The sequence below is a fragment of the Aegilops tauschii genome, chromosome 2 (assembly GCF_002575655.3).
Source record: "Aegilops tauschii subsp. strangulata cultivar AL8/78 chromosome 2, Aet v6.0, whole genome shotgun sequence".
NCBI classification, from domain to species: Eukaryota; Viridiplantae; Streptophyta; class Magnoliopsida; order Poales; family Poaceae; genus Aegilops; species Aegilops tauschii.
Genome location: NC_053036.3, coordinates 380354512 through 380364651, shown reverse-complemented (window position 1 = coordinate 380364651; position 10140 = coordinate 380354512). Strand labels below are relative to the sequence as shown.

The 10140-nt window shown below is 46.4% G+C and overlaps 1 protein-coding gene across 2 annotated transcripts; it reads right to left on the bottom strand.

Moving 5' to 3' along the window:
• Positions 1 to 1941: 1941 nt before the first annotated feature.
• Positions 1942 to 8714, bottom strand: LOC109753175 (OVARIAN TUMOR DOMAIN-containing deubiquitinating enzyme 6). Of its 2 annotated transcripts, XM_020312097.4 has the most exons (9): positions 8476 to 8714; positions 7394 to 8392; positions 6560 to 6721; positions 4357 to 4434; positions 3163 to 3241; positions 2929 to 3074; positions 2731 to 2799; positions 2455 to 2617; positions 1942 to 2366 (listed from the first exon to the last, which is right to left on the bottom strand). In XM_020312097.4, exons 2-9 carry the CDS (start codon positions 8075 to 8077, stop codon positions 2116 to 2118), a joined length of 1632 nt encoding a protein of 543 aa, XP_020167686.1. In that variant the 5' UTR covers positions 8078 to 8392; positions 8476 to 8714; the 3' UTR covers positions 1942 to 2115. The 2 variants fall into 2 exon arrangements, with proteins under 2 accessions (XP_020167686.1, XP_020167687.1); XM_020312098.4 differs by having other exon boundaries at positions 7394 to 8677.
• Between the last annotated feature and the right edge of the window lie 1426 nt (positions 8715 to 10140).

Below are 10140 nucleotides of genomic sequence, written 5' to 3'. Positions count from 1 at the left end.
TTCCTTCGCTTTTTCTCCACGTGAAAATTTAACAATGTCACTATCACACATTTTTATGTTGCATACATTTTAACATATTGTTTTCGTTTGGCCAGCAAAATGTTTCCATGGACATGTGATCAGAAGTCCAATCATTAGCCTTTAGGCCAACTCCACCGCGCGACCCCAAACGGACATCTGTTTTGTCCGGATTCTGTCCGTTTGGGTAGGGCGATGGGGTCATGTCCGGGCCTGTCCTGGGATGCAGTGGCCGTGCGCCCAGCGCGCGGACGCATCCCGGCCGCATCCTGTCCGCGTACATTTTCCGTTGCAAGTCCTTAACTTTTTTTCATCATTCATTTTTGGTACATGAAAAATACATCATCACATTTTGACTAGTAAAGCAAGACCAAAGAAAACAAGAACCACAAGAATACATTTTAGAAGATACCCAACTTCCATAACTGCTCCCTTGAGTTGGGTTAGGGTCTTCTCGATGCACTCATTGTTGATCTGTGGAGGCTCGATCTGGCATCCTCCTTTCTTCTTCAAGCCAGAAGTCAATGTTGCTTCCTCACACTAGTCTCGTGTCTAGCCTCTAATCTAGCAACAAGTGCACTTGTCTCATTTACAGCCTCTATGCTAGCTAAAAGTGCACGAACATGTACTAAATTTCGCTCTATCAATATATCGATGTACTCTTTCTCCCAATACCAAAACTTGCATCCATGCTACACAATAAAATTTGAAGTTAGCACAATTAGTCAAATCTAGAGCACACAATAAAATTTGAAGTTAGCACAACTAGTCAAATCTAGAGCACAAATCGAAGCTAAAAAAACACATACCCCATCGTTTAAGCACTTGATGAACACCCATCCGGAATATTTCGGCGTTGTAGACACGCGGCGCACGACCATCCTTGGGCAGTGGTCGCACTTAATGAGTGGCAACGGTGCGCCGACGAGCTTTTGGGCAAGCACCAAGCCCGGCCGACCGCCATTCGTGTATCTGCCGGCGGACCACCGACGGTGCAGATCCAAGCGGCTAGAGGAGGAGCCACTGCCTGCATGTGGCCTTGCGGCCCTGCCAGGGCCTTCCGGCGAGGTGCCTGGCCAGTCCATGGCGCGGCCCGGCCTTTCACAGCCGGGCGAGCTCAAGACCGACCGGATCCGCCCCAAATCCGGGCGGCGGGTGCGCAAACCAGGTGGCCGTGGTTGGGTAGCTCGGCGGCGCCGAGGGGAAGGGGCTGGGCGAGCGCGCGTCCGAACTGCACGACTGCAATGGCAACGGCGGCGGCGACGGCGAGGGAAAGAGTGGAGGGGGTGCGGCCGAAGGGAGGGAGGGGGCGGATAGAAAAAGGCCCGCCCTGTGCCACCGACGGACGGGCCAGGGGAGGACACGTGCAGACGACCCGCGTGTCCGGGTGGTGTCCGTTTCACCCCAGAAGCGGCGCAAACTTGGACCGCGGATGGGTCAAAAGCGGACACAAAACGGACAAAAGTCCGTTTGCTCCCGCGTGCTAGGCCGTCCGGTTGTACGTTTTACCCCAAACGGACGGGGCCGGACAAGATAGGGTCGCGCGGTAGAGTTGGCCTTAGAAGTCATACATCTGAGTTTTGCGCTTGCGTAACCTTCGATCTGGCCCTGGTTTGTTCGAATCCATGTCATTGCTCTACCACAGAGTCCGTCCTAATGTGTTCTCTTATCCTACAATCTCATAATCATGTGAAATCTAGTTGCCCAAAGCACGCCTCATTCTGTCAAACGTTGATGTCTAAGGCATGGCTCGTTCTTGCAAGTGCACTGAGAGACATGTTGCACAGCTTAACAGAACTAGGCAGGCGTAATCACAAGGGAGCACCACAATGGTGCGCACGGCGTACCACTAAAACAGATCCAAAGTACGTACTACAAGAGATCAAAAGTACGTACTACAATAGACACCATTCAAACACCAGATTGCATAGGAAGTCTCTTGAGAGTACCTTTTATTCATTATTTGTTATATATTCCCCAGCGAGGCAGCACAACATCGACGTCTTCTTAACTCACAGAGGCTATCGTTATTTTGTACTCCTGAAAGTTACGCCTGATAACTTCGATCCTCAGTCGCCTCTAGAAAAGGTGCACACATCACTCAGCAGCCTTCCCTTTCCGGCGGTTGCTGCCGCCTGGGGAGGCTCCGGTGCCTCCCATCTCCACCAGGTAGCAGATCATCGAGTCCATGTCCTCACCGAATATACTGTAGGCTTCCATCACTTGCATGTAGCTAAAGCCCATTGCTAGGAGCAACTGCATGCTGCGAGTCAGCACGGTGTCTGGGAGTACGAAACAATTCTCAGTGCCTCTATCCGCAGCTGCCGCCGAACCAGACGATCCACTAACTACAGAGACGAAAGCATCCCAGTTTCAGGCAAACAACCAATCAATTGAACACTAAATTTCCTCAGACGACGAGAGAAGTATGCTTACTTGCGGCGGAGGAAGATGGCTCTGCCCCTGACCTTGATGACTCTCTGAAGTTAACTTGCTGCTGGTTCAGATACTCTGCCCGAGAGGCCTCCATCACCATCCGCTCTATTTCCTTCTCAGTTAACTCCAGATCAGAGTAGAGTCGCCCTTCAGCCAAAAGTGCCTAAAATTGCACCAACACAAGCATCAAGCCCATGCTATTTGATGATTTGACCTGTTTACTTACAAACATGCTTTGATGGAAAGTAAGAACACAGAAAGAAATAGACAACTCACGTTCTCAATCTGCTGATCTTGCTGAGCTTTTATTGCAGCCTTCACTTGGTCTCTGTCAACACTGTTGGTCTATACACACAAGGAAGTGGAAGTTTATTTAACACAAACAGTTCACAAAACCATCCATTAAAAAATGGTTAATAAGGAAATAATAACCACCAAGAATCATGCCCGACAAGGAAGTTTCCGAAGGCTTACCCCTCTAAGGGAGCTAAATCCAAGGCCTGCCCCAACTGTCAGCCGACGAGGATCAACAACTGAATTATAATGGTTACCGTGATGGTAACTTAACCTAACCGGAGGAACATCTGTGTTATAACTTCCCTGAAAAATGTTAATAGGCTCTGCAACAAGAGCAAACCGGTATGAGACTGAGAGTGGGAGAGCTGAGGTTACAAAGAAGCAGGGTTAAAATGATAGACCAAATTTTACCTGTACTGTATGAATATATGTGAATTGGACGATTGTACATCTCAGCAAATGCCTGGATCTCAATGTTATTGCCATATACCTAGAAAATCAGGTAACCAATTAACATAAAATCCATTGCAATTATAAAGAAGCTAAAGTGCTAACTTTTTCCTTGTATCACATGACTCCTTTTTTGTATTATTTGAAGGCAGCTGCTGACTATGGGTGTGTTTGGTTTGAGCCCCAGCCAAAATTTTGGCAGGACAGAAAATTTGGTAAATCACTGTTATTTGGATTATAGCAATTGCACCTGCCAATTTTTTGGAGCCACCTAAGTTCGCAAATACTTTGACAACTTCTATTAATTATTGCTTAGTCCGATACCAATTCAATTTTTATGATGAGCCAACAGAAATGGAAACTGAGACTAGTATGAGCTGCTATTAGACATGGCTAAGTAGGATTAGTTGCGCAGCTGCATGAACGGAACTAAACATGCGCTATTCAAACGGTCGCTAGATGAAACGTGACGCGCTTGCTTCCGTCAGCGTGTACTCATCCCGTTAATCTGTCACACTAATTGCTCTAATATTATGGTACAGAAGGAGGCCCCACATACGTAGAGTAGGTGAGCTGGGCTGCCAACTTTTGGGCGGGAGTTTTGCACGCCATCGGTGCGCCCATGCGTTGGCAAAAATTTTGGCATCCGTCCAAAAAGGGAAGCCCGGTGCACGTAGCTCCCGCTTCGCAGGGTCCAGGGAAGGGTCCGTCCAAGCAACAGCCAAATCTTATGGGCAAGCCAAAAAATTGGTATGCCTCGTATAGGTTGTAAACCAAAAATACCCTATATACATTGAAGCAGTACTGCTGTACTAAAAAAAACTCGTGTGTGCAGTAGAACAGGTCAAGAAGTAGGGAGAAGTGCATGCCTCATTGCCTCCCATATGAAAGCACATATACTACCAAATACAGAATAAATAGCACATTTTAAATAAGTCTCTGCAGGAGTACAAGATCTAGACAGGTGGAAAATGCTTGTGCGGGGGAACATGAATGACGTATAAAATCAAACAGGAGTCGATAAAATAATTAAATCAATTGGAAAAGGCATTCTAATCTTTCAAGTCATCTTGTACAAATGAGGGACAAACAAATATGTGAGTAATGATATGCCTACCTATTTTAAGCAAGCATACCAGGCATGTAAAACCCTACCTTGTCTTTTCTTTTCCTTTTACAATATGGTGTAAAGCCTTCCGTCATGAACTGAGAAAAATGATCCCGCTCCCTTTCCTGGAGTGAAAAAACAAAAACACAATGAGCACTTCAATTGCCTTGCTACTGAGTATTAACTACGCCAGTCCAAAATAGGTAAGAAATTTGGAAGTTTGCATCAGTTTGCAAATAGATGTAATTTTGGGCTTCTGGGTGAACATTTTTATAAAATGCCCTTATTAATGACCTACATAAATGGGTATAAAGTCCATGGGGTTAACTATGCCGATAACTCAAAAGTTAAAAAAGTACTAAACCCGCTTGTTTTACATGCATGAAGCTAATAAAATGACAAGTACGTTAAACCAGATGAAGTAATCTAAGAAGCACGGATACGGGGACGGAAACACGGGGATACGCATACGGGGATACGAGATACGGCATTTTCCAAAAACAGCCATTCGGGGATACAGCGGGGTATATAAGTATTTTAGAAAAATAAATATGAAAGTATTTAGAAAAGAAATATGAATAAAGATTTAATGAGAATTTTTTAGTACTGGATATATATTGTCTCCTTTCTATTCATGAAAGACTGAGAGCAGTCAACTTAGAGCCCATGTAGCTCTCCGTCGACTTAGAGCCCATGTAGCTCTCCGTCGACTTAGAGCCCATGTAAGGCCCAATTCCAGAAAACCCTAGACTAGTAGCGTTCCAGCTGCTCCAGCCGTCCCCAACCTCCCATTCTCGTACTCCCTTTCTCCAGCCGCCAGTGAAGAAACGACAGCGCCGCCAAACCGGCAGCTTCCATCACCCATCTTCTCCCTGCCCAAATCTTCTTCCTCGCTGGCCACCACACTCCCCATCTTTCTTCCTGCCGGAGCTTCTTCCTTGTTGGCGGACACCTTACCATCTTCCTCTACCAAGATCTCCTTCCTTGCTAGCAGCCATCAAGGTTACCTGGTCGACCATGGTTGCTATCGGGAGGAGAACTGGGCAGCAGCATGGTCACTGGAGGCTGGCTGCCGAGTCCCCACCGTGTCCACGCCATATCTAGGCCGTATCCCGATTTTTTTACTTTTTTTTTAATTCGGAAAAGATGGGATACTGCGGGATACGCGTATCCAGCCGTATCCGGGCGTATCCCCGTGTCACCCCGTATCAGGACGGCAAATTGGCAGTTCTGGCCGTATCGGTGCTTCTTAGGAAGTAATAACAGTTTTATTCCATGTATTATGCTATGTCCCAAGCACAAAGAAGCCACGTAGTTTGCGCATGCTTTCACCTGCTTACACTGAATTACCAAATAATACCATACTGTAGAGCATTTTGCTAGGAAAGCTAACTGTGGAAGTGGTGGCCACATGGGCAGCAGCGTAACTAAAAAATTCTGCTGTAAACCACAGGGCACATTGCTAAATAAAGGTGAGTGGGTAAATGATGAAAAAACTGCAAACAATCTAAAATAATATATAATCAGATACATTCCTGCAGGCAGAAAAGAAAATTGTCAAATCAGCAATATGCCATACATTGATATTCAATCGCACAGTTGATTCACATTGAAATTGGCAGAATTTTGCGTTATTATGGCACATAATATCAGTATTTGATGATATTCTTTCAAAAAGAGTAAAGTAGCAACAAGTTTTGACGGGAATGGCTGCAAGTGTTTTTAACAAGGTGCTGCCTGAGTTACAGGGTGCTGCCTCTGAAGCTATCTTGCTTAATAGACGGCTCACTATCACCAATCAGCCAGGCAGCAACCTATACCAGTCATCAACTAGAAGACTGGAACTAGGTTAAGTTAAACTACATACTATCCAGCAAATATCATTTACGTCTAGGTAGCATCTACGTTTTTGGTAAGCTTAGAACTTTTTGTTCTTCTAGATTTTGCCGGTTTACCCTTGTAACTTTCATGCCTTCTTGGTGTTCTCCTTATACAAACAACACACATTTTAGCACGTGTTCAAGAAAAAAATACATCTAGATTATTGTAAACCTAGCAAAGTGGGATGAACAAGGAGACAAGGAAATAATATGCTAAAATAATGAATAGCCAAAGCTTGTGAATTGAGTTAATGAAATAAAAGGGTAGGGATAAGTGCTATTACTCTACTCACTGGCAATAAATGATTGTCTTGAAAACACAAACTCAACTCTGGAAAAATTACTACTCAGATGAAAATATGCAACCTACCATATAGTCAACACACATCTGCCTAGCCATATCATAAGTTTCTGGATCACCATAAACTTGATCAGCAACTGCTCTGAACAGGCAATTCCCATCTGCTGCCATCTTTCTTATTTCAAACCCTTTCACTCGCCTTAGGTCATGTTCGAACATATGCTCCCTTTCCTGAGGGAAATAAAATACATCAGGACCAGTACAAAATTATACTTACTCACCCTGTACGTAGAAATCAGACGCTAGCAAATATAATCAAGAGACAATGACATTTTATGGACCAGGATTAGAAAGGCATATCTACATACTAATCAGAATAAGCAATCAAAGCAATCATCTATTATTATACTCTTAACTAAAAACAGCTCCGCACAAGTGCACCATTCAGTGTACGTAGCAAAACAGCCACTAACAAATTTAAGCAAGAGACATTGACCAGGATTATATAGGCATATCTACTTACTAGTCATAATAAGCAATTAAAGCAATTAATCATACTCCTAACTAAAAACAGCTCCATGAAAGTGCACCATTCAATGTGCGTAGAAAAGTAGCCACTAGCAAATATAAGCAAGAGACATTGAGATTTCATAGACCAGGATTATTTAGGCATATCTACTTACTAATCATAATAAGCAATTAAAGGAATCATCTATTATTCATACTCCTAACTAAACCCAGCCCCACAAAAGTGCACCATTCAGTTGCAAGGAATCCAAAACATCTACGCCATTATCTTCATATGATCAATGTTGATGTAGTACATAAACTAACTATACTAACTATATGCTTAAGATCCAAAATTAAAGTCCACGCATAACAGAACCAGACAAGAGATCATACCGAATCATCATAGCTAGAGGTGTAACAGGCACCTTGCTCATCTGCACTATTGTACCCTTCACAATCAGCAAGTGACCTAGGGGAAGAAGGGCGAGAACCCGAAGCAGATGTCCAAGCTGCCACTGGTGGCCAAGCAGCTGGCCTTCTTGAAGATCCAATCCGCACACCATTTGAGCTTCCAGATCCCATTCTCCTCAACCCATTATTACCAGATGATGATGGTTTTGGTGGTGGAGCCGGAGGAGGCGGTGGGTGTGATGCTGCTCCAGTTATCTGCGATGGCACAGTGCCTGACTGCACAGGATTCGCCTGCTCAAACTGATCCGGAAGCTGGAGTCCTGACAGCTCCATCAAGAAAGGGGGATCGGTCACATTGGAGTCATCCTTGGGAGGTTTCTCTCTCTCAGATCCCTCTTCCACATGACTTGAGCTCTCAGACACAGTTTCAACCAGCCTTGAAGGATCATTGCTACTACTTTCGCCACCCTCAAGTAGATGCTCAGTTGTATCACCTGAAGCCAAGAGCTCCAGTGGCTGCGGCTGCACCGTAAGCTCCTCCTCCCGGGCAGCAGCTGCTGGCTGGTTCTGCTGCTGCTGCTGTTGCTGCTGCAGTGCCTGTGAGCCTGAGCGAGCCGAGTTGGACGAGGAGCCACCGGGCCCACGCTGCACGAAGATCCTCGTCATTCCCCAGTTTCTTCAGCGAAGGCTCCACGTCTCAACACCAGCAACCCTCTGGAATTAGAGGGATATAGGGGCGCCCTTGTCCCGTGTACGGACCTTGGGAGCGGTGAACCTGAGGCCTCCGCCGCCGCTGCCAACGAAGCTGCTCCTCTCGTCGTCGCCGGCGGCCAATCTGAGCATTAGACTGCCAATTCTCATCAGAACCAGGGCGACGCCGCTGACCTCGAGGCCTCAGATCACAAAACCCTAGCTCCCCCGAGATCGAGACGCGCAGGCTATCCCCGGACGGCAGGGGCGGCGCACCACCCTCCCAAAACCCTGAATAGCCCGCCAATTCGATCAATCTCGATGAGACAACAACCAAATTTCCTAGGGTTCCGTTGGGGGATCGAGCGGGTTACCTCGTCGGGGAATCCGGTGGACGAGGCGACGGAGACGGCTCCGGGCTGAGGAGGGTAGACCGCGCTAGGGTTTACGGGACGAAGATTCGCGCCGTCGCGTGATTCTGTCGCTGGCGCTTTGGGGATTCAGTTTTGGGTGGAGAGAGAAAGAGTAGCAGTAGGTGAGGCTGGGAAGAAGACGATGGAGAGGAAAGAGGGAGACGAGGGGCGAGAGCGTGCCAACATTTTATAAGTGGAGAAGGGAGATGGCCATCCGAGGATGACATGTGGGACCCAATAGCAGCGTCTGTGAAGAATGGACGGTAGCCGCTACGCCCTTGGTTTTGTGCTGCCACGAATCCAATTGCCCAGTTTGTGGCTTTGTATTTGCGTAGATAGATGGGACCGAGGCCCGATTCGACCACGATTTCTTTCTTTTTCTTCTTCTCATTTCCTTTTGTGGAATTTCTTCTCAAAGTTATTCTTTAGTCTGATAATAAGCAGGTGAGCTCGACTCATAACTCAGGGGTTTTTCTCAGCAATTTTTCATTACTGCATATTGCATGCAAGTGTCTTTGACGATGTTTCCTATGAGTTATGCCCTAGCTAAGCAAATGATGCAGCATATGAGATAGCTAGATGTTTTTTTAGTTTACTCACATATTTGTATGTGGGTCAATGAACCCCCTAGTTTTCTCATGCAGTCGCTTATAAACGACATACCGATCTTTGATAAGGAACAAAAAAAATGAGGCTTGTTAGCAAAAAAAAGGTTTTACCTTATTGTTATATCCACATATCACGCCATTCTTTATATATAGAAAAACTCTCCGCCTCCTCTCCACTCCCGCTAAGTCGCTCCAAGTTATCTCATTTATTCGTCTATGTACGTGTCAATTTATCCCATTTATCAAGCTAATTCGAAATATTCGCAAAAACACAAGAAGCTAATTAAAGAAATAAAATCGCCAAATGTGCACAACAAATAAACCAACTGATCTACCGCAGCCCCTCGATGGTGTCGTTGAGTCTACCCACCTACCAACTTGTGTTATCTTCCATCTACGAGCTTCGGTGGATGTGCGGTTCCACCCCGACTTTCCTCTTGTGCCCTTGTTATACGTGCACGGTGTTGCCTAGCTAGCACTGGCATCGCAGTATGTGCCCTTTAACTCAATATCCCTTCTATCGTTGTGCCCCTACCTTCCCGCCCTACAATGGCATGCAGATGCACGTCGTGTGCGCTCCACGCCACTATCAACTATACCGGGCACTACCGATGTTCCCAGGTGACAATTGCCGTCACATGTGGACGCAAAAACAAAAGCAGCACCAACACCAAGGGCCTGGCTAGAGCATGTACCGCAGTTGCACTACAACTCACAAAGGGAAAGAAGCGGAGGGAGAGGAGCTGGGCGAGCGGCCAACAACGCAGACATGAAATATGAGAGAGCTTGAGAGAATGCAAGAGGTGAGAGGCTGAAACACGGAGGATGTAAAGAGGGAGGAAGAGGGCAAACTTATTATTCTCTCATTCCAAAACGAGGAGCGCAGCCGCCACCCTACACCGTCACTGAATCACTCCTCCTCTGTCACCTCCTCCTGCCACACCTTCCTCCCCTCGCCACTACATGAGGCGCCCTCCGGCAAAGTCCGGATGGCTCCAAGGAAGGCGGCGGCGGCGCC